This window comes from Tachypleus tridentatus, chromosome 13, assembly GCF_004210375.1.
Source record: "Tachypleus tridentatus isolate NWPU-2018 chromosome 13, ASM421037v1, whole genome shotgun sequence".
In the NCBI taxonomy this organism is placed as follows: Eukaryota; Metazoa; Arthropoda; class Merostomata; order Xiphosura; family Limulidae; genus Tachypleus; species Tachypleus tridentatus.
The window spans coordinates 184521139-184547643 of NC_134837.1; the positions used below are offsets into that span (position 1 = coordinate 184521139).

The window sequence follows — 26505 nt, forward strand, 5'->3', positions numbered from 1 at the left end:
TGTTAAAACACATTCCACTATTTTAACAAGTTAAATCTTAACAGTCAACTTACCAATTCAATTGTAATGTTGCCTGCTTGTTTCTTTTCACCATCACTTGGCCAATAGCACTCACACTTGTACTGTAGAAAAATAAAATTATCTTGAAATGACCGAGATTCCAAGTGTTTAATATTATAATTAGAAACAATGTAATATGTGTAGAATGACATCAAAACTTTGGCACAACATTTCCCATAGAGAATAAATATTAATCAACTAATTTCCTTGGAACAAATTATTACCAATCACTTTTCTGTTTGAAAACTACTCCATAAGTATGTTACTACAGAGACACTAGACAAACAACACTAAATAGAAAAATGCATAATATTCCAATAAACAAAAATACTTTCAATGAACAAATTCAGCACTATCTTAAATAATAATACATTTCTGCTTTATTAGTTTTATTCATAATATACGAAAAATATTGTAACAAAAATATAAGCTTGTTCAACTAAAATCAAATTGAAATAAATAAAAAAAAATCTACATGTAATTTTTACATTTGCTTCCCTGTAAATTGGCAGAAAACTCTTCAATGTTGTTCCTTGTTTATTAAAAATGAAACTTCAAAAATACTAATAACCTATGTAGCTCATGCCTAAATAAATATTAAAAGCAATGGTTAAAAATGGTTGTAAATAAAAATGACAAAATACAGTTGTTTCTGCTAAGAAGCCTTTATTAAATCCTTACAAAAGACAAGATATCAAAAATAGTGAGACTGGCTTCTTTATGCATCAGGTCATCTTGTGTTAGATGTTTTCATTATAATGCTACACATATGTGTGTAATTAATGTTGATAAACAAACTGAATGAAATGGATTTGCTGTCAGCAATACTGAGATATTCATATTGAATTACTACTGGTTCACTAACCATCAAAATACAATAGTGTAATAACAAGGGTTAATTATAGAGTTTAAAGTGTAAGCTTTGATAGTTCTTTAACTCAAATCCAAGAACTGTAGTTGGAAATATATTGCAATGTTCAGAGTATAGCTATACTGTAAATGAAACCACAAACTTGCTTTGTAATAGCTCCAGACTGTATTTCTGACAACGTATATATCTGTTGTAAGATATATATATATATATTCTGTTAGATCCCACAGCTCAGTTGGTAATGGTATTTAAGAAAATAGCTTACTCTGACCTTGGGTTAACATTAAACAGATATCTGTATGTAAACAAAATCTGTAAATCACATGTTGAATGTTTCTCTTAAGTATCAAAACTCTCAGTAACTACTATTACATACAAGATACTTATGTAGATACGCCACCATGACAGAATACAAGTTATCTATGTGGATATGTCACCATGGCGGGAATGCAAGTTATTTAGTGGATATTTCACCACGACAGAATGCAAGTTATTTACATGGATATTTCACCACGACAGATTACACGTTATTTATGAGGATATTTCACCACGACAGAATACAAGTTATTTCACCATGACAGAATACAAATTATCTCCATGGATTCAGTGTTCAGGAATTGCTGTAGAAAATGTCAAGATAATAAAATCATTGCACGCCTATATGATTAAATATAATATGTTGGTAGCCTAGAAGTAGAAATTGATATATTGGATTTTATTTATTTAAAACTAATAAAAGCGATAAAATCAAATGTTTAAATTTCATAAGCCTCTCTTGATTCAATAGTTAGATATTTTAAATCACAAATTGTAAGAACTATTTCAGGTCAATCTTTTATCCACCACTTATTACTGTTTAGACGCAGAGACCCCAGTCGCTTTACGCCATGAAATGCCATCCAACGAACCAATCTTACTGTTTAGGAGTTTAATATTCATTATCAGACTTATCAGCTAAAGTTGCAGTTGCTAGATGCATATCTGAAATGTTTTATGTATACCTACATAGCAAAAACATTCACTGTGTTAGTTGACATTTGAGTCGTTTGTAGACGTTGACCTAGCTACCATTATAAAAACCATTCTATCCAATGTGAACAATTAGTAATATATTTCATAACAAATTGCTAAACTGCCCATTTTAAAGAATGTGTAAGTCACTACAGTGATCATTTAAAAGTACAAAATACCCTCTGGAATGGAACCCACTTGCCTCTGAAAGGATTGTTCTTCCAAAACATCCAAGTTTTTAAGCTTGAACAGACACATTGTAAAAGTAATTCAAGAAGTACAGTGTGTACAAAAAGTCTGGAACCATGGGCTATTTAACAAATTTTACAGAATGTGTACTATGTGTTGTCCATGCAATTCAAAATCCTTTTGAATTAACAGTAGGTTTAACTCGACCTTCTCATGATTTGGTGGCACAACAGTCAGTCATGTATTTAACCTGCAGATCCCCTACAGTTGCAGACATTTCGGACACCCTTTACAATATTGTGTATTTGATGTTTGTCTTCTACTCACAACAGCAAACCTGTATTTATTCACAAGCATTTATTTAAAATAGCATCAGTTCTGCTTATAGATTATTCAGTAGACTAGAGCAATTGTAACCATTAAATGAAACTTAATATTTAGTTACAATGGTTGGTTGGTTGATTTCGTGTTTTATGGCACAAAGCAGCTAGGCTATCTGCACTGAACATCCGGTAATAAGTTAAAATTAAAGTAAATTTAATAAAATTCATAAAAGGAAATTAAGGTAAAACAAAACAAAGTTAAAAAACACATAAATAGCATAAAACCAATGTTTACATCTAGTCTACAACATTAAGAGAAAAACTACAGTAATACAAGTTGTAAAGGACTTTCTGTAGCATAATTGTAATTATCATAACTCGCCAGGAAGACTAAAAGGTAAGTACAAAAACTACTGTCAGTCACCTGACATTGGCCTTTCCAGTCCTGGTTCCTAGTTATTTAATGATATGGCCATTTTCAAAAAGTAAAGTAATAAAAATTTTAAAAGACTTGAAGCAAAATTTTAATAATAATTTGCCAGGATGACTAACAGGTTGTTCAAACAGCAGAGTTAGTCACCTGAAGTTGGCCTTTTCAGTCCTGGTTTCAAGTTATTTGATGTTACAATCATTTTCTAATTACAAATCAAACTAGATGGACTGTGATTCTTAAAAGGGAATCAACTTCCCTTTCAGATCCTTAGGGAAGCAAGACAATCAAAGTCCAATACAGGGTTTTATTTGGAAAAGCTTGTTTTCATGTTGCTCACTCCAAGTCAACTGCCAGCTGACACGACGCCAAGCCTTCAATACAGGACTATAGCCCATGTATAGAATAGGTACAGCAGTGATAGTGCCAGAGCAGATAGACTGAGCTGCTGTATCGGCGATCTCGTTCCCTCGAATACCAGCGTGGCCCGGTATTCTGAAAAACTGGATAGAAGTAAATGTTAAAGAGAAATGGGCCAGTCGGTTTTGAATATTGGCAAAAACAGGGTGTGAAATAACGTGAAGCGATTTCAGGGCCAGTAGAGGATTAAGTGAGTCAATATAAATAGTGCAGTTTGAGTATTGCTTAGCTTCTATGTGATCCAGGGCAAAGGAAATGGCATACAGTTTAGCAGTGAACACAGAAGCTGTAGAGGAGATTCTGTGCACAACCACCAAACCACAACAAACCATGGCAGAACCCACACAGTCACCTGATTTTGAGCCATCTGTATAAATAGGAATGGAAGGATGGTTTGAAAGATTTCAGCAAATAACAGTATTTCCAAACAGGATTGTCTGCTTTTCTCAGATGACTTAAAAATAGGTCACATTTAGGGACTATAAGAAGTGATGGTGGAATGGGCTGACAAGTGGATACAACAATGTTATCCAAGGACAGACCCAACTTATCCAACTGCACCTGGATAGGAAGTTCAAAAGGAGCAATGGCAGATCATCTGTTCTGAAAAAGTATGGTCCACTAAGGAAGGAAAACACAACCCCAGGTGGGATGCTTTGGTAAGGAACTAAGTTTCACCGCATATAGTAAAGACAGTTGCAAACAGCAGAGGTGCAAAGGAGGTTCATGAAACTCTACATATAAGCTCTGAACAAGGGAAGTGCAGAAAGCCCCAGTGCAGTGCTGTAGTCCTTGATGATGAATGGGGACCAGCATCTTTAAGGCCAAAGTTCTGGCAAAGCCATAGACCAGTGATCCATAGCCGAGTTTCGATCAAATAAGAGTACGATATATCTTTAGCACAAAACATTGATTTGCTCCGCAAGTGGTGGAAGAGGGGATATGGAGAATGTTCAATGTTCTTGTACATTTGACTTGTAGCTGCTTGATCTGTGGTGTAAAGGTCAGCTTACGGTCAAAGACAAGCCCCAAGAACTTTATCTCAGGGACCACAGGCAGCACATCTTCTCTGATACAGAGTTCAGGATCAGGTTGAATACCCCATTGGCAGCAAAAGTCCATGCAAATGGTTTTATAGAGAGAGAAGTTAAAGCCATATATGCTGTGGTCCACTTCAGTAAACAACTGAGGGCAGTTACAAGAATGATACTTTTGGAGGCACAGAGATCCGTCTGCACTCCCACTGTAGTAGTGGAACAAAGTGCACCAGCATACATCCGAGATGAAGTGATGGACAGTAACTTTCGAGCCTCAGGATAAGTAATGTTATGAATTGTTTTCAAATGCTGCACCTCTTTTTCTTCCAACCATTTTAGGCAAGAACATAAGTAGGATGGGTAAGAGCCATTACAATTGATGCAATGAGGGTCCATTTCACACTCGTAGGCATCATGGTCCTTGCCACCACAACAAGCACACGTCAAGGAACCACGACATGGTGTCTTTGAATGACTGAACCCCTGACACTGGAAACATCGGAGAGGGTTTTGAATTTATGGCTGTAGCCTGCAATTATGATAACCTGCCTTGATGGTAGCAAGTGGATGTGGTGATGTAAATGTCAGAATGAGGATATTGGTCGACATCGTAATTCCATCTTTATGAGCAGAGATACACCTCACTGCAGAAACTCTAGTGGAGAAACGAGAGAGAATCTCTGACTTGGAGATGTTCTTCAAATCCCTCTCAACAATAACTCCTCGTGAGGAATTCAAAGTAGCATGAGGTATAACCACAATAGGTATATCCCCAATTACCTATGAATGCAAGAGGAGTTCACTGTGTTGAGATGTGGATGTTTCCACCAATATGTCACCAGATCGATGCTTCTTTACTGACTATGGAGAGCCAACAAGTCTCTATAGTCCCTTCTGAATGAAAAGGAGACATTTGGCCCGAAGGTTTGTCTGAAAGAGAATGTAGGATAAGAAAATGAGATACAACAGGTGTTACACAGATGTTGAAGATAGGTCATTTACCTATGGACTGTTTTTCACTATTTTATTTAAGTTTTTATTTGGAAGATCCATAATAAAAAAGGGAAATTTCGGTACCCACTAACCCCACCCATGATGGAGCCCTACGAGCGGATGCACTACAATGTCAAACAAGGACACTGGAGCAATGCCAGGGTTTTGTGAGCACTATACCCAAACATCAGCATCAGCTACAATGTCCACAGCACCTATTGAGAACATCCAACACTGGAACTTGGTTGACCCTAGCCCAAGTGGACCAGCCAATTGACCCAAGGGAGGCCACCCCATACAGGAATCCAAGGACAAAATGGTGTGTTAGGGTTGGACTCCTCAACCACCAGGATCCTCTCTTCCCCTTCAAGGGTCGCCACTCATGGCAAACACGTGGGTGGATGTTTAGATTCCAGAGGAGGTGAACTGAAGGAACAGAACCTTCCCTGGAAGGTCCCCTCACCACATACAGGAATCCACACCGAGGGGTTATTTACAATGAAAACTGTAACAAAACGGTTTTCATTAAAATCATATATGCAAATCAAATTATTTTATTAGTGCTAGCTTTCATCCTGCTTCAAATATCACCATATCACCACCAGGGAACAACATAAGCATCTACTTCCTGTGATGTTAGCCCTATTGTATTATCAAGGTAATAACCTATGCACAGTAAATTACGGTTTTTAAATAACATTTCAATATCTTATTAAACGAAATTCCGAAATGTTATACATAACAAAAGTGCACTTCATATAAGTGCATCCAAAGTAATAATAAAATTAGTTTTAATTGTGACAAAGGAATGTTCCAGTAAATGAAGGAAAAACTAAAATCAAGGTGTCCAAAAATGTAGAAGTAACGTTTATTCAGTATCTTCAAAAATTGTATTCTGTCAAAATTACATTTGTCACACATATTTAAATGTTAGGTTTTTGTCAGCTTTATTTTTCTCGTTGTACATGGATTCTTTCTTTTCTTCACTAAACTCACATTTTAGTGGGAAAATTACTTACAACTAGCTAAAATAACAGTAAAAAAACACTCATAGATAATGCAAAACACAAAATGTGAAAATGTAATTTGCATGTATCTACACACGAACTCAACAAACCTTCAGGCCACATATGGTGAAGATTCATCAACAGGGGGCAAAGCAGTGGTAATAAAAACGTAAAAATGGATATAAAAACTGCAAAACTGAAACTTTTCATGCATCCCCTTGTGAACCCAATGAACCTCCATACAAAATTTGATAAAGATCCATCCACACCCTGCAAAGTAGTTACAAGGAGAGACAATAGACAGTACATATTTATATAAATTAATAAACATATCATCTGGATTGTTACAAACTATCTAAACCTAAAACTCAAATAACTGAGAAAGAAAACCATTTTGAGAAACAAAAACTAAAAATAAAAGAATCTCCTCGTATAAGAAAAACTTATATTGGCCCTGGATGAGGACTTAATATAGACTTTTTTAGATATAAGCCCCACATGAAAGTTAAACTGCGTAACAATACATAAAACAGCATGATACAATACATTCAAATCACAAAGTTAAATTTGATATGTTATAACTATTTGGTATTCATACAATGTGTGTTACTAAAACAGAAGGCAGTTGCTGCCAACAGATTACCTTCATATGATCTTTTGTTCAAAATTAGGAACAGTGCTAAGCTGTCTGTATAACTGGAGAGGAGAGAATTTGTACTTTGGTTGGAGCTTAAAAACTCCTCTACTGTGTGTATTCACAACTATAATTTATCATTTTCCTGATCAATCTCAATTCTAAAGAATGGGTACTCAACTATTTAACACTAGCTGTAGTACCCATTTTCTACATGGAAATTATGCAAATCCATGATTAATGAAAGTTTGTCTTAGATGCTTCCCTTATATATAATTGTAAAAAAAAAATGCAAAAACACACATATAATGTAAAACCACAAATTTGCATGTATCTCAACATGGACCCAAAAATCCCTCATGCTATCAACAGATGGCAAAGTAGTAGTAAACAACCCCCAGAGAAATTGCAAAACTGAAAATTTTTATGTATCTTCCCACAGACCCAATGAACCTCCTTACCAACTTTGGTGAAAATCCATCCACACCCTGCAAATTTGTGACATAGACCACATAACTCTATCTCTATATTTATATAAACACAACTGTCTCCAATTTAGAAGGGATAAACCAGAAAGAATGCAGTTAGTCAACATTATCCAGTGCCCATTCTTAGAATACGCTAAAAAAGTAATGGAATTGATTGTTACATTATATTCCATACAAGGCTTAAAAGGCGATCATGTTTGACGACAGTATTCGAACCCGTTAAATGCGAGTCGATCGGCCTAACCACCAGACCCTTCTATGCACATGTCGATTAACTGTGATGAAAAGAAAACTAACACAAAATTTATAAGCCACCACTATGAGGGCGTGTAATACTCTTTCTGACATTATACAGGGTTTCCTGTGTAGCATGGGCGTCCGCAGATGAAGGCACTCGCCTCCACCTGGAAAATGAAAAACAATTCTGTCTACAAATCGACACTTTTTTTTTTGAAAAACGTAAGTTTATAATAAAAACAAATAAACAAACGTTTGATGATAATCAAACATTATCATCGTATTTTATTGACTATGAATTAAAATATCAATCTTACAATTTGCGAACAAGAGTTTTTAGAATTATGTTGGTCAACAACCAGATTCAGACTAGAAATCAAAAGTTTGTATACTGACATACTAGCGTTTGTCTTCTCCAACCTAAATCCCGGACCGCCAAATGCGCGTTGATCTATTATATAACCCACAGGTGTATCATTTACTAGAGTAAAGCAATGAGTAAATCTAGGCTTTATCTGATGAACTGCTGGTTTTCCTGTTGTATATTATTTTACTTGAACATGTTTAAGTAACGTTTCAACGATAAATTGTTTTTCCCCATTTTATTCAGTTACTGACGAATGTCAGAAAATAAATTTGATCAATGTCACCATGAAATATAAATTTGGTACTATGGCTAACTAAGATATGTCATAAAGCCAGACTCAAAGTAATCTTGTATCACGGAAAAAACACCAATTATACTGACTTACTTAAGTCACGCAAGGGTACTAGAAATTCTCAGAAACGAACTTTCGTGTATGGTTGATTTGGTATTATGTTTTATTACTGTTACCATACCTTTAAATATTTATTATTATTACTAGTATTGTAATAACTATAAAAATTAAATTATTAAAATTTTATACGTGAAGATAAAGTTTTTCGGTAAGACAACCTTTCAATCATTTTCTCCAAAATTTAAAATAAAGAATTTGATAACATTTAAGTTATTACAACACTACTAATAACAATCTACATTTACAGGTAGGATAAGTTATAAAACCCATAACAACAATGTGGTGCTTTATTTGTATTCCTACTAGATGGTCTGTCTGTATTTCAAACCAATCTCGATTCCATAAAGGCCCATTACCATTCCAGTTATTAGATTTACACGAATCTAACTCAATGAATATTGGCTAACTGTCGAAATTAAATGGAGAGGCAAATACACTACGCTATGGAAAAACAAACATGGTGAAACAATCGTAAAACTGGAATATACTTTAATTGAAAGCAGCAAAATTTTATTTTGTACGGTAGTTATGCGAATACAAAACCAGAATTTCATGTGTTGTTTGGTTAATTTACATACTGTTCATGCTTATAATTGTGTCAATCAAAATAAAATCGCTGAAATCGAATCTTACAATAAAATAACAGAAACTAGGCTTTATTAAAATAAGTATGAACCATCAATGAGCTCAATGTCTATCTTAAGGTACTGATATCTGTGAAATAACAAATAAACGCTTATATTTAGTGTCTGACGAAAACAAGAGCGTCGTATATTACAACTAAGAAACAATTAAAGTAAAATCGCTACTGTTGTGACGTTCGTCTTTGTTCTAGCGGGTTCTTCTAAATTATTTGGTGAAAATAATTCGATGTTCAGTCCAAATAACAAGTTAATTTGTTCCTTCTTAAAAGTTTCTATATGCTGCCTTTACACTGCTGTAACTTGTAGGCCTAAGGCTACAAATGAAGTTGAGACCAATAATATTACGACTACAGTAAAGTTAACTTACACATTTTAATGGCTCAAGGATCGGGTGACTAAACATACACGATAAATAACGTTGATCCAAATACTCAACTGAACTAAACTGACTAACGGTAACTCTATCGATTCTAAAGTACTGACTGAATCAATGATTCATCACTGCTTACTTGTATTGTCCCATTCAGGCCGATATCCATTATTTTACTTTTATATATCCACAGACTTTAAAAATATTTTTCGTCAGATCATCCAGAGACATTATAAATATTCTAGGCCTACTTTACTAGCTAACTTCTAAATTGAAATATTAATATAGCTTAACTATCAAAAAGTAGGCTCAGAACACAAAAAAAACTATATTTGAAGTAATTTCGAAATTACTTTTCGTATCTGATGTTGTGTCTAATCTATAAATTGAGACTCGACATATTTCACTCACTATAATTTAACACACCTCTTGTTCTGGATGTTATGTGACCCTCAGACGGGTAAATATAAACAAGAAATGCAAATAATGTCCTACCAAATACATTTACATGGTGTAAACTACATTACCAATTAACGAACACCAAAGGGATATTAAAAATAAGGACTGTAATAAGCCAATCCGGTCTATGTATTTAGACTTTCACAAATTTCTTGTAAAACGATGGATGATACCACCAAGAAAACTTAAGCCTTTATGATTAAATAGAAGCGCCCATCTATAAATCAGACCTAGTTATAATTTAATTAATAAATAGTTATTAAATTTGTGCAGTTTGTTTTATGAAACGGTTTTAAATTGATTTGATTTCCTTGAAGTTTCTCTCGATATTTAAAAGCTTATTTCGATTGATTAAATGGCTTTGAATTGGTTGCATTTTATTTCAAAATAAATTAATTGGAATCAGTTCAATTTAATTTAGCTTTATATACATATATATTACATATAAATACTTTCATTCATGCAACGTTTTCTACAATGGTTTGGCATGTATCCAAGTCATCAGCTTCTATGTTATGGTTTCTCTGTGATGATTTTTGGCATTCTGTTCTTGTTTAAAGTATGCACTGCAAACTTGGCAACAGTTTTTTGTCAGCTGTTATTTTGTAGCTACCAGCTACCTTTGTTATTTTATTAAAAGTGTTGATCATTGATTAGTGAATCTTTGTCAGTAAGGCACTTCATTGATTTAAAATAATCCTCTCATTTATAGCAAGTCTACACAAACCAAAACCGAAAACACTGAAGTTCTACATATGAGACAACAACTTTGCCTTAATCATAATTTCAACTAATATTATCTTCATTTTACACCACGGCATCCTAATAAAATCATTCCTACAGTTTTACCTCATTAGGTTGACACAAACTTAAATAGTATAAGAATGCTAAGTCCTTCTGATTTGAGGTTCAACTTCAGAAGGTGACACAGTCTCTGGATAATTAAACTGTGGTAATGAACCTAGTATAACAATAATTGTTTCAACATATTTTGTTATAATAATAATTCATATTGCTATTTCTGAGATATCTTCCTTTTAATGCACAGATCAAAGGTTCCAACCATCCACTAACAAGTAACTCACAACAAACAATAACAATTTTCATAACCTTGACAGTCTCTGTAATAATCTATTATAGCCGTCATCAGACCAATGTGGTCAGAGAACTTTGGAAACCTAGTCTTCATATTTCAAGTTGGATCCATTTAATAACTGAGACTACAGTCTTTAGCAGAAGAAACTGGATGGTGGACTGAGGACCATTCAATTTGTTGCATGTTGTATGTACCAAACCACCTCTGAAACTATTGCTTTTTTTCTTCTATACTGACTTGATTGAATTTTTTGCAATTCATGATTATCAAGTTACCCACAATCACTAAAGGCAGCAATATTTCAGAGTTTATGTTCAAAATTATGCACTGTATACCACTTCACAAAGATTATCATGTATACCACTGTACATAGATTATCATTCTCAAAATGGCAATAACTGACAGAACTGGATGCTTTAACTGTTTAACATATAAACTACTAATCTGGTAAATGAACCATTTAGTTTAATGGGTCATTCTCTAACCTTGTCAATACTGTTCTCTTTTCAAACAATATTTCTGTTTTGTGATATATTTGACATACATAATTTTACATACTGTGTCAAATTTGGCATTTGTAGCCTTTTAAAAAGTTGTGAGCTTAGTATGTGAGGTTTTAAAAGAATCTAGGCTTCATGTTTTTATGACAGCATCTCGTACTTTATTTAAAATTATTTTGATGCTGAAATTTTGTATAGTTCTCTACATATTATTGGTAAATTTGTTCTGATTGATTTCTTGAAAGGACCTGTCTTGTTGATTATGTTCCTTCAATTTATTATCATCTTCTGTTACATATTTCATGTGATTATTAAATGATGTAAAATATTCTCTCAGTTTCAGAGCATCTCCTTAGACCTGTAGTTAGTATTATGAAATGTTACAAAACAAATATTCAACTAGAATTTTATGAAACTGACTTACTCATAAACTGTTTAAGAATAAAGCTTCATGGACAATCAAAATAATCAGAACCGTACACAGTTACTTGCTCAATAAACCCATAACAGCAATTTCCTTACAATTCTACTTTTTATAGGTATCAAAATCTGACAATCTGATTAAAAACAAAGAATTACAACATTAATACACCCTTATTTTGACTATATAACTAAATACAAAACAATACAATTATTACAAGGCCTAAGAATTCATGATAGGTAATCAACAAATCATTCGTTAAACATTTAATGTACAAGTACCCTTACGTTATCACACACATTCTCCAAAGTCTTGTTTTCATTAATTATTCCTTTATTTTATCCAAAAACTGCTTTACTTATGGCAAACCTATAATAAGGTTCTTGTTGTGGGAACTGTGGCAATACACGCAAAGAAAAGTTTCAAAATATCAAAATAATGTTTTAATGATGAAATCTGACACACACACATATATATTCCATGGGTTCTATAGGACCTACAGCTTTTAACACAGTTTTTTACAAATTATTCACAAACTAAAGAGTTTGTGGTTCCACGACTTTGACAGTTAATACTAAATGATTCCCAATAATATACAAGTCACCAAAAAAATACCAGAAATATTGCAGTTACTATTAATAATTGTTTCTGGGGTCCTCTGTGTATTTTATACAGAACACAACTTTTGTTTTGGTCACTTCTTTATACTAAAAAAAACAACATTAAATTACTTAATATTATACAATAAGTAGACATCATTGGTAGTGGATGGTACAGAAATATCAGTTATGCGAGGGCTAAAACCACAATCATAGATGATCTGATCAAAACTTGGAGCACAGAATTAGAAATGGCCATTTAAAATTATTTTCAGTACAAAACAACACACTTTAAACTTTTATCACAAAAAGCAGTTAGAAAACTAACTAAAACAAACTTCTCAGACTAAACATACTCCTGAAACCAGGAAACTCTTTACTTTATAAATATTGGCATAAAAAAAAATGCAAATTTATCAAAAGTTTCTCTTCATATACATTTTCATTTTATATAATTTTGTAAACCTAAGTTCCTAAATAAATAAAGTGTCTTACTACAAATTACTGGTTGAATAATCCTTTATTCCAGTTAGTAGATCAACATTCTAGTTATGAGCAATTCCAGTTTAAAACTGTATTTGTTGGAGTCTCAAAAAAAAGAACTGTGTGTGTGTGTGTATATAAAACTTATTACAGAAAAAATGTTACCCACTAAGGGGCCATCTCACAACCTCAGATAAAGCATGAAAATGAGCTTTGATTTGTGATGTATGTGATAAAAAGTTGTTAAAAAAAGTGCCTTACCAGCACTTGCTAGTGGATTAAATATGCAGCTCAATTGTTATACACGAGCAATCCTGGGTTTAAATCTTGCTCACTGTTGACTCAAAAATATTAAATTACCAAATAATTAGTGAATTTATTTATATTTCAATTTGTCCAGCAGACATGGTCATATGGAATCGTTACTTTGTTGTTGTTTTTTAATTGGTGTAAGTTATAGCATCAGGCTTACAATTCCTTAACAGTGTGTCATATGATTTATCATAAAACTTTCTTGCAAGTATGAAGCTATTTAAATGAATTAAATAAAATAATTTGGAATCACAAATAGGAAGTTTAAGAATCCTTGTAAACTAAACAACTTGCTATTTCTACACACAACTGGAGTTCATTCATGATGATTATAAAATATTTTTGACCTTAATATTTATGTTTTGTGCCACAGAAAATAGCAAGAGTAAGCCTTGTTTTATATTATGATTATGTTGCAGCATAGTGTACCTTAGTTTAGTGCCCTTAAGTGAATTATTGTGCTGGGTTTAGTGAATGTTGAGACTAATTTGTGATAAGTAAAATTATAAAGTTTCAGTTCCTATGTTGTTTAAATATTGTTTCAAGAAAGTTAGTATATAAAAAGCAAGTTGAAATACTGCAGCATAAACTAAATTATATTTAAGTCCAACTTAATGGTTAATCCAAGTTAATATAATATCATTTTAAAAACGTGATTGGTTTAACCTTTGTTTCAGGAGAACAACATATAGATACGCACATAAAGTTTATTTATTTATTGCAAAGCTAATGAGGCTTCCTGTCAGTGTCCATAATTTTAACCTAGTAACCACAAGAAAGGCAACACCCATAACTAAACTAATGAACTGCTGTGGACCAATAAATAGTGGGATAGACCATCAAATTATAATACCTCCATGGCTGAAAGTACAAATAAATTTGAGGCCAGGCTAAGCATGTAGGATCTATCACTATGATTAGAATTCTTATAGTAGCTTACAAGTCTATTGTGTCACAGAGGTGAATGTGTTACTGGCAGAAAGCGATGTATACATAATGTTATACCACATCTTACCTTCAGTAACTTTTTCATTACAGACTTACTGGATTAATATCCATCTCACTTTTCAAGAGCAATTATCACTATAACATAACTCACCTTCCCAGATTCTCTTTCATTACAGGCCATCACAATTACTTTGACCTCACACTCCCAGATCATTCGCCAGAAGTCTACCACAGTGTTTGGTAATGGTCCTTGAGATGCAATATATGCCATAGAACCACTGGCTCCCTATAAAAGATAAGCAAAAAAAATCTGGATTTCAGTTTCCTCACCAAAATATATATAAAAAATAAGGATATAACATAAGTCAGTATTATAGTTTTAGGAACTTACACATAGCAAATTAAAATTTGTGCCTAAATAATAAAAAAGAAAATGTTAAGTACTAGAACATATACATTTTATTTTGTAACAAAAAGACTATATTTACAAAATCTCCCCAAAGGTTTTCAGAATATGGTGTACACCTTTAAGGAGTAATTGACAGACATATAAAAATCCCCATTTAAATAAGTTTTATCCAAAGACAATAAATCAATAAAACAAAAACTATACATGGAAATTTATCTGATAATTCACTTGTACTTCTGTGTTTGGTTATTCCACTTGAATTTTTCCACAAGTTATAAATTCATTTTTTCTGTTTTACACTTTGAAGGTATTAAAAGTTTTACATTTCTGAATGACGTTATGAGTTATGACTTCAATTGAAGACTTGTTATGAACTTTGAGTGTTACAGGTAAAAACCCTTATCAAAACTGTAAGCTTTATTAGTAAACATTTTTTTTTTCAACTTTATAAATATAATAATGAAAATAATAAAATTATGTTAAATGAACGTTGACCTAATACACTGTAGTGAAACACGTCTTCTAAAATGTTTGAAATGTCATCTTTTTGTTACTAATATTTAGGCTTAGAGTTTGATAAGTTCACTGAAATAGAAACAATTACGAATTAAATCATGAATTAGTTTCTGTAATTTTTTTTTTACTTTTCATTTCCTGTTCACATTTGAATTTCTTAAATAAAACTGGTTGGTATATAAATAACAGATCTCTCTCTTCAATGATTTTGTTAGTTTACACTACTGTAGAAAGCTACTTATAGGTTATATGTTATACAGGTATTAGAATTTCTATTTATTGTTACTCAGTTATGTTGGTTTTATATTTCTACATTGTTATTTTCCTATCTACCTATCTATATATATATTGAATAAATGTGTTCATGTCATATACAATGTAATACACAAGTTTCTTAAACCTTTAATTTTATGAAGGACATACTGGTCTTTGTTTGAACTGTGATTGGTTAATCTTTGTATTGTGACATTATCGCACAACAAACTGATACTCATGATTGGTTAACTTCCACATTGTGACATAATCGCACAACAAACTGATACACGATTGGTTAACTTCCACATTATGACATTATTGCACAACAAACTGATACTCATGATTGGTTAACTTCCACATTATGACATTATTGCACAACAAACTGTTATTCATGATTGGTTAACTTCCACATTATGACATTATTGCACAACAAATTGATACTCATGATTGGTTAACTTCCACATTATGACATTATTGCACAACAAATTGATACTCATGATTGGTTAACTTCCACATTATGACATTATCACACAACAAATTGATACTCATGATTGGTTAACTTCCACATTATGACATTATCACACAACAAATTGATACTCATGATTGGTTAACTTCCACATTATGACATTATCACACAACAAATTGATACTCATGATTGGTTAACTTCCACATTATGACATTATCACACAACAAATTGATACTCATGATTGGTTAACTTCCACATTATGACATTATCACACAACAAATTGATACTCATGATTGGTTAACTTCCACATTATGACATTATCACACAACAAATTGATACTCATGATTGGTTAACTTCCATATTATGACATTATCACACAACAAATTGATACTCATGATTGGTTAACTTCCATATTATGACATTATCACACAACAAATTGATACTCATGATTGGTTAACTTCCATATTATGACATTATCACACAACAAATTGATACTCATGATTGGTTAACTTCCGTATTATGACATTATCAGACAACAAACTGATACTCATGATTGGTTAACTTTCATATTATTACATTAGGAAACAAACTGGTACTCATGTTAATATTTATGAGGACAGTTGTACAATGATGATTAAAACACGAGGCAATGAAAATTTCAAAATCTCAGAACTTAAATGTAAAACATTTTTTATCTCTATCATATCCATAATGCTCATCACCAAGATTTTTCTGTGACAAAAAGCAGAGTACAATATTCCTACCTTAATATAGTTTGCATTAATATAATCTGAGCCAGGGACACCTGGGTACTCTGATAGTGTAACTCTGGTGTGGTCATCTAGAAAAAAACAACAACAAATGTTTAGAATAAGTCACTTTATGTAAAGAAACTGAGAACTTTATGAAAACAAACATAACAGTAACATTACAAATGCATACATGCCAACATGCACTGCAATATACAGTATCAGTTCCATGCAAAAACTAAGACCACAAAACATCTTTACTGCTACAGTATTTAGGACTCACAAACTGATTAAGGAATAATTAATACAACTTTCACAGTAAGGAAAAGGTCCTATTAATCACTATTACAAAATTAAAGATATATAAACATTACCTCATAAGTATCTTAACTTTATGAAACACACAGCATTAATACAATATTTTAATTTTTCATATAGTTATTTTGTTGTTTTTATCCACTTACAGGGTAATATGTCCTTATATCTGTTTTTTCGTTTGTTGACGTCCATTTCTCCCTGAGTGCAGGCATAATTAGAATCATGCTTTAATCTCTCTGTCAACTCTTTCAAGTTCTGAAAAAAAAAAAAAAAGTGATATTATAGGCCCCTATTTGAAAGACCAATATATCTACAATACATACTCCAAAGTACTGATGTAGAATAAACAGTAAACTGATGGCTGATTAAATTAATTAAAGAACATACAAATACAATAACCACAGGTGACATCCTAGTTGACTATTCTCACCAAAACATATCTTCATAGAAGTTTACTATATTTAATACTTATTATTAGGCCTCACTTGCAGTAATGTGTACAGTTTTGGTCTCTCTATCTACAAAATGATATAAACTTATTAGAAAAGGCACAGAAGAGGGATAGTAGGACAATTTCAAAGAAGAAAGTCTTCTTTCAAAGATGGGTTAAGATCTCTTCTCTTGAGAAGGAAAGGGTAAGTATAATTAGTAGTCTCCATACAACATTGAATTTTTGGGTATATTTAGATGTTAACTATCATTGAATTATTTTGATCAATTACAAAATTGAATAGATTTTTGTAAGTTATAGTAAATGAAAGATAAAATACATGGATTACTATAACTTGGGTCATATGCTTAATAAAATACAGAATCCACTCTATAACATGATTGAAAAAAAAATATTGGCATGGTAGTTAGATACAACAAACTACAAAACCTGATACTGCTGCATACCACGTTTCAGACATCAGTGAAAAATAACCAACATTTGGAAAAAACTTATAACAAAACACAACATTCCAGCAAACACCAAATTTATTCAAAAATAAATCTAAAGTCCATACTATGTAAAAACTACACTGACAAATACAACAATAACATTATTTATAAAATACAATGCTAAAACTGCCATGACTTCTAAATTGGAGAAACAAGCAGAAATATGGAAACTAAATTCAAATAACAAAAAAAAAACACCTTCACACATTTTAAACACTGTAAATCAAATAAACACAACATAGCCATAGAAAACATCCAGATATTAAGTAGAGAAACAAATGTAGTCAAAGAAGCCCTACTAAAAAGCAACTAAAACCAAAATTAAACCAATATAAAAGAACACCTTTATACCTATACTAATTAATAACCTAACATCCACCTGCAACACGCCCTACAATACCATACCCATTTGCACTCTCATCCCTAAGACATGTCCATCAACAATCACATTCTAATTCTTTCTTTCTTAATCTGAAGATGACCTAGGAAGGTCAAAACATTGTACTATCCTTATCAATAAAAGTGTTAATACCCATAACAGCTGTTCTGAGATACACTTTTATTTCAAGTGGGTTTCACATCATCAAGAAGTTACTCAAGCTATAAAAGCAGAAGAAATAATACACTTAATAACATTTTAGAGACACTATGTTTAGAGACTTAGTCAGTTTACAGTTTATCCCAACAATCTGGATAGCTTTTTACACAATAATATTTTCAACTTTGCTTATGATGCTAAGAGTATGGAAACAACTGATTCTGTTGACAATTAAAAACAAACACTTGACAGTATAAGTATCTGAACTAGAAAACAGAAAATTAATTTGACCACTGGTTCTACGGACCAGGCACCCAGGATTTCAGCTGTATGATAGACCTTAACATATAATATCATTCCACAATAAACTAAAACTTTATTTTTAGCATTTTCAAATTGAACTAAAGTTCCAAAGTTTTATGGAAAGATATTCAGATTTAGTTTTTTACTTTCATAGTACATGGTAGTAAACTTAGGAGATGTACATGTGATGTTGTGTTGTTGACTTACCTGCTAAGCCTTTTAGTTAAGATCAACCATAGTTTGTTGTGTTCTTCACTATTTCTTTTCAGAGTGGATATGAAAGCCTTGACCTTTGAATTAGTGGTATAATTCTCATCATCTTGATCATTGGTACTCTACCACTTATAGTAATGTTGTACAGATCATACTGTAAATTTCTAGCTGAAACCCAGACTTCAATCAATGAAAGTGCCATCTAACTGTTTCAAAAGCTTGTTCTCCAATCTTCAATCTCTCCATCACTTCTTTGAATATCATTGACTAATATAGCAGTGCAAGTACAACTTGTCCCTGAATGAATGTCTCTGGTAGAGGTTGTTGGACATTGTTTACAGACAAAAATAGTTTTGTATAATCAGATTTCTTACAAATGTTATTTACAAATACATTTATAAGACCATCTGGATCTCCTAGGAGTAACATGGTGCAAAAAATCCTTAATACAATCATTTAGAACATAAACAATCAATAGATTTTGTCACAAGCATTGAAACTTGATGCCTTCTGTTGAACTTCTTCATATGTAAAGTTTGATACCGAGGAACTGCCAAGTTGAATAGACAACATTCCTGTACCCTGATGAAGTACAACAGCAATGTCATGCTTTTACATTTGAGTTCTCGGATGATCTACATTGTTCCTTTAGTATAAAAAATCCAAGTGATATTCAGAATTATCGACAGACACTTCATCTTCATCACTTTCTAATGAAATAATGTTATCAGTCATTCTTTGTTTCTTTCTTCATGCCTTCATTTCACTCTGTGGCTGTTTCCCACCTGCTTTTCGTGCCGTTTTGACTTCGGGGTCTAAACTGTTGTAACCACATCGATACTGAGGGTAATTTCTGTGAGTACGACACGTGATTCCCACTTATCAGCCATTTTCTATTTTCGTGTATTAACACTACTTCATTAATTCAAGATCAGCACACTTACTCAATGAATATCAATAGTACATCAATATCCGTTTTGTGGACAGTCACGGACGTGGTTTTCACAAATGGTGCAGCAATCACATGCTTTTTGTAACAGGTGTCAGCCAATAAACATTCGAGAATGCAATCCATAATGACTTGAAAAATTAGCTTCTGCACACTCCTTAGTGTCTAGCCCCTGGAAATGCTGTTATATTAACAAATGTAAAGCTATGCACTTCGTGGTAACCCCTACCCACATGTACACCGAGATGTGTTTTTTTCTGATAAAATTATACAATCTTCAACTGCAACTGAGTTTTTTAGGTGTACTAGGAAAGTAATTATAGTGCATAAGAACACATGGTAAAGCAAGGTGACCATTTGGTCCACTGAAGCCATTATTTACCCACAAAATAATTTTAAATGATTATATTCCCTAGTTTTCTAATTTAACAAGATCACTGCAACTGTATATAGAAGGTAGTTCATTTCAAAAACTGCAAGCATTATTGCTCTCTCTACTAAATTAGTTAATCAACAGGGGGAAGGAATGGAGAGCTTTTGGAATGATACATGTTTTAAGTAACTTAAACTAAGAGAAAATAGTTACAGTATTAGACCTGTTTCTTCTAAAGCTTAGAAAAGTTGTAGATGATTCAATTCAGATATTCAACATAACTAGGAATTTTGTCAGGCTTTTTACTAATATCCTGAATGAGAAAATTATAAACTGGAAGTGGACCAAATTTCTAAAAAAACTCATTAAATGGTTTAACTGAAAACAGGACATGTGTAGTCACTTTCAATTATTTAAACTGTAAATATGAGGGGGTTACACTGTTTTTAGTGCTGATGTTGTAATTGTTTAAACAAAGGATTGAATGAAATTTAACTTATTGGCTGTTTTGGTTCTTTTATATATACATATATATATATATATATATATCTGATGAAGTACTTCTGAGTTATGTTTCCTCACATAGAGTCCACAACTAACAGAACTTGTATCAATTACAAAACTTTCTTTATATAATTTATGACTAGTGTTTGAACATGTATTTAAAACAACAAAAGGCAAAACTTTCCAAACAACTAAGAAAAAAGCATCTCTCGAATGTCACCATTTTTTACCATTAACTAATGTTAGCAGAAGCCTACTTAGTTGTCAAATACTACAGTAAACTGTATCTTAATGTTTTAATTTAGATGTTTGCTTGCTAGAGGAAGTATGTTATGACACCCTCATGATACAAGTTATAGAAATTTCAGTGAAGTCCCTTGTAGAATCCAGAAGCTTTCTGTACTAGGTAGAAATAAAGAGTACTATAAAAATATCAATGAGATGTTTGTTATATAGTTCCATGTGAATGAACATGTTGTACATTTGAGGTCAGTTAGAAAATGAAGGAGAATCAATCAGCATTTGTTAATTAAATTGGTGATGTAATCTAGCAAGAAAAACTTTTCAAAGTCAAGCATTACATTCATTGTAGAATTTACCAATTATTTTTTAAGTCAGGCCTACCAGTGTACTTAAGCTGTAGTAAACGTCTATGAAGAAATAAATCAAATCATTACAATTATGTGGACTGGACTTCACATGAGCCTTAACGAATACATACTATTAACATCAACTAACAATACAGTTGTTAAAACTGTTCTCAAATTCAATGTACTAACAATTTCACATCTCTAAGACAAACTACAGCATAATTCAATAATTAGTAAATAAAAATGTAATATTCTTTAATTTTACACAAACTGTATTGCCCGAGTTGAAAATGTCTTTAGTTTGGAATTTAATCTAAACATATATATAGCAAACTGTTTTGTATAAAAACGTTAAATCCTAATAAGATAATTCAGATTCTAAGTTCTACTATATACCATGAAATGGCAAAAATAACCAACAATGAGTGCGTTAATGGCACTAGTTTTAAGTTTAAATTTTTAATACTAAAAAGTTTTATCTTCAACCATCGGAATGTACCGAAGCTCGTACCATACCTGAAATTCCACTTCATACAGGTCATCACCTAATTTTCGTCGAGCCTCTAATGTCTCCAAATGATTGAGAAAATTTTTTAAAACAGTTTTTAAAGGCATCTTTATCTTTCTTTCATAGTGTTTCAATTACCAATAATAGGTTAGAGTTTAAAATTGACACACGTTATTAATAAGTGTAGTTCATATTGCGTGCTTCAACTTGCATGTGTACAAGTGACTTAGTGTGGTTTCTCAACCTAGCCTACATTTACCATGTTCGATTTTTATACTACGGAGTTTAAAACATTTTACTCTATCTATGAAACAGGACATAAGCATGAGTAAATGTCATTTTCTCTAATATAGTTACGCAAGACTGTTATCTTCTGTGGAGAGTATACTTATTGTAAGAGAACTATCGAACACGCAAACTCACTTCCACACCGTAATACATGTATAACTTCCGCTAGTTGGTCACGTGACTTTACAGGCTTCATTCCTGCTTACCGCCCCATTGCGTTAGTTTATGTACCTTTTTGGTCTAAAACAGTTTGATTATGGAAATCTTGGTAACGGAAACACGAAATCTGAAACAAACTTGCAGAATTACAATAATAATAATTAAAAGAAAACATTTAGAACAATAATAAAGAAAAACTTGAAGGTTAACTCTCAAATTTTGAAGGCCATGATATATATGGAACAATGCATTTTGTTTTATTATTTGAAAAACACTCACAAAGGTTTAATTTTTAATGTTAACAACTACAAATGCAGAAAGTTAAGAGTTCCAACAATTCAGAACAAAATTTTGTTTCATAATCAACTGATAATTGAGACGGGACTTGAAAGCAAATGACAATTCATCGGGTCATAATTTCAAATTACTGTAAGAAAAGTACTTTGCTTGTATGAATATCACAAAAAGTTAATAATTTATGCCTTTTTTATGCTAAATTTATGACTACAAAGTATTTTGACTTAATGGAGCACCTAAAAAGTTTCTGAGGTTCTACAACCTACAGAATGTAAGCAAGAGTGTGTTTTCTTTTTGCAAAGCCACATCGGATATCTGCTGGGTCCACTGAGGGTAAGCAAGAAAATTCTCTATTCGTTATTTTATTACAAGTTACAGTAAGGAAGGACATTTTAAAAATACATACGACGTTTTGATCATTAGTGTAATCATTGTCAAGTGCACTTAAGAATGACTACACCTGTATTAGAAGCGTCGTATCTAATTTTAAAATATTCATCCTCACTGTAAATATTCCTCGGTGGGTCAGCGTTAAATTTACGGATTTACAAAGCAAAAATTCAGAGTTCTATTCCAAGCGGTGTGCACAGCAGCTAACCCAGTGTAGCTTTACGCAAAAACATACGACTACAACCAAGAAGCTGTAACTTATAATAAAATAATAATTCCAATTTTTTCGCTGTTTAGCTCATGGCTACGTAATAAGTTATATGTACTCTGCCCATTGTGGATATCGAAGCTCGATTTTTAGTTCCATAGTCCCTCAGACTTTCAGCTGAGCAATAGGTGAAGCCTTAATTGTCTGTGCGATGACGACCTTAATTTGTTTTGTTTTTGGATTTCGCGCAAAGCTACGCGAGGACTACATGCTTAGCCATCCCTAATTTAAGTGTAGACTAGAGGGAGGGCAGCTAGCCATCACAATCCACCGCCAATCCTTGGGCTACTCTTTTTTGGAATTGACAGTAACTTTATCACGCCCCCACGGCTGAAAGGGGAAGCATGTTTGGTGTGACGGAGATTCGAACTCGCGACCCTCGGATGACGAGTCGAGTGCCTTAATCACCTGGCCTGTCAGGAAAGTATTGTTGCGTAATTGTTACATATTCGGCACCCAATAATAATACACGTCACATCCGGGCGCTATTGGTCCTCCTCTACTGAACCGTGAGTATGTATGATTCACATAAAGCTTGACGTGAGAAGCTAAAGGAAAACAGTAACAAGATGCTACAGTCTTGCGGAGTCCTGTTTGGATTCGGAAAGAGAAAAAAAAAAATCACTTTCACGCGTTTCAACGAATGCTAAAAGGTTCGCGTGTAGTGTTTGAATGAATCAGCGTGTTTGATGTAACGTGTTTCACGAAGAAAGGTCGCAGAAAAAGGACATTGTGAAGCTTCTACCACAGAATATTAAATTTGTTAGCTCAAAGCCATTTTTCTAGGAAGTCTGTTGGCAAAATTTTCAGTCGTCTTTCTGGGGAAATCTACGGCCAAGCGTGTTAAGGCGTGCGACTCGTAATCTGAGGGTCGCGGGTTCGCATCTCCGTCGCGCCAAATATGCTCGCCCTTTCAGCCGTGGGGGCGTTATAATGTGCGGTCAATCCCACTATTCGTTGGTAAAAGAGTAGCCCAAGAGTTAGCGGTGGGTAATGACGACTAGCTGCCTTCCCTCTAGTCTTACACTGCTAAATTAGAGACGGCTAGCACAGATAGCCCTCGAGTAGCTTTGTGCGAAATTCAAAAACAAACAAGCAAACAAACAAACTGGGGAAATCTAGGGAAACTAAATAATTTCTCGTTGAGACGAAATTTTAGTGAAACGACGAAAATGCCGAAATACTTCAGCAAGTGTCCAGCAGAAGCTGATCATTTCCTAACGGATCTGAGTTTCGCGAAAAACTACACGACAGTCACCTGCGTTAGCCGTCCCTAATTTAGAAGTGACAAACTAGAAGGAAGGCAGCTAGTTATCACCCTCATTGTTAACTGTTAGGTCACTCTTTTACCAAGGAATAGTGGGATCGTTAGCACATTATAACGACCACACGGCTGAAAAGGCGAGCATGTTTGGTGGGGCCAAGATTCGAATTCGCAACCCTCTTATTAGGAGTCAAGCGCCCTAACCACCTGAATATGCCAGCCACAGTTGAATGGGATTATACAACACCCTAACCACATGGCCATGCCGGGTCATATTCGAGTGGGTTTATGAAACGCCCTAACCACCTGAATATGCTGGCCGCAGTTAAATGGGATTTTATTTGTTTTTTTGAATTTCGCGTGAAGCTACACGAGGGCTATCTGCGCTAGCCGTCTCTAATTTTGCAGTGTAAGACTAGAGGGAAGGCAGCTAATCATTACCACCCACCGCCAACTCTTGGGCTACTCTTTTACCAACGAATAGTGGGATTGATCGTCGCATTAAAATACCCCAAAGCCTGAAAGGGCGAGCATGTTTGGTGCGACCGGTGGAATTTTGAAACCCTATTATGATTGTTTTATCACTTTATCTTCATCTGCACCCCTCCTATTTAAGGATACGCCGATATATAGAATATCTTTGTCTGCAGAGAGCGCTGTTTAATTAACTTCTTCACCCAAACCCCGAAATATATATATTTTAAAAATTCACATGATATGACACAACCTCCCATTTTTTGAATCATTGCATGAAGAAAATTTATCTTGCTTGGTGTCTTCTGCTGGTTAGTTACCTTAACATTCCTGTGCTCATTTAGCCTGTAATTACTAAAACTTGCTTCTCTCACGGTAGGCGAAGCGAAGTTCCTCTACTGGTGTATATGAATTCACTAAAATAGATTGATCGGTGATAGAATTGTTTTGTTCAATTTTAAATTTAACTTTGTAAAAGACGTTGACCCTTCGTTTCTGCAGAACAAGTACAGTGATACTTATAATAAAGATATCAGCGAACCGTGAAAATCTGTTCTCGTATAGTGTCACGTGATCCCTCTAAAAAGTTAATTAACACTATACTTTATAATTGCTAAAAGTATTCGAGAGTTTTATGAGTTAGAGACGTCGTTTAGCAGCGTGTAAAGCTTGCTTGTTGAATTACATGCAGAGCTATCGGAGGGCTGAAACCCAGTACCTTTGTACTTACTGACAAACAAATAAACCGAGGCTTCATAATATTCTAAAATTATGATATTTCATTAATTTAATGAATAACATGTTTCTCACAATTTCACACTTTACTTATGTTCTTATCAATGCAGTTATTTACTATAGATATTTGTTATAACTGAAAAGAAGTTAAATTCTAATGAAAATAAGATTTGGAGACAACAAGGGAGTTAACTGTCCATCTGAGATGTTCTATCCACTAAACATATAATAATATAAAACAAAACTGGAAGTCGCTCCTTATCACTCAATATTTAACAAGTCTCCCTTTAAATTCCCTTAAACTTATTGTTTCTATCACAGTTATAAGCACCCCTTCTGAAAGTTAACCACCCTATTAGAAAAAATAAAATTGTCTTAGCTGAAGATGACACCTACTTTGCCAAAATTTATATTTGTTCCCCCAAGTTCTACTATTTTGTCCGTTATGAAATAAAGATGATACATCAACTCTATAAATCCTCTTTACAATCTTAAACAACTTAATCAGATTCCCCCCGAACACTTCTTTTTTCAACAGAAAACAATTTGAGAGGTTTCTACATCTCCATTCCCGACACTACTTTTGTAACCTTTCTCTAAACACTTTCCAACAATTCAATGCCCTTCCTTAAGTAAGGGTTTCTCACTGGAACAGCGGTACGTTTACGGATTTACATCGCAAAAAT

The 26505-nt window shown here is 33.2% G+C and overlaps 1 protein-coding gene across 1 annotated transcript in view; it reads right to left on the minus strand.

Annotated features, from left to right (window-relative positions):
• Positions 1-22187, minus strand: part of LOC143240839 (uncharacterized) — a 62716-nt gene extending 40529 nt beyond the window's left edge. Inside the window, exons 1-5 of the mRNA XM_076484006.1 lie at positions 21953-22187; positions 17171-17279; positions 16722-16798; positions 14463-14597; positions 54-122 (exon numbers count right to left, since the gene is read on the minus strand). Coding sequence (XP_076340121.1) covers positions 54-122; positions 14463-14597; positions 16722-16798; positions 17171-17279; positions 21953-22051 — 489 coding nt within the window. The 5' untranslated portion in view covers positions 22052-22187. The remainder of the gene's footprint in view (positions 1-53; positions 123-14462; positions 14598-16721; positions 16799-17170; positions 17280-21952) is intronic.
• Positions 22188-26505: the final 4318 nt, after the last annotated feature.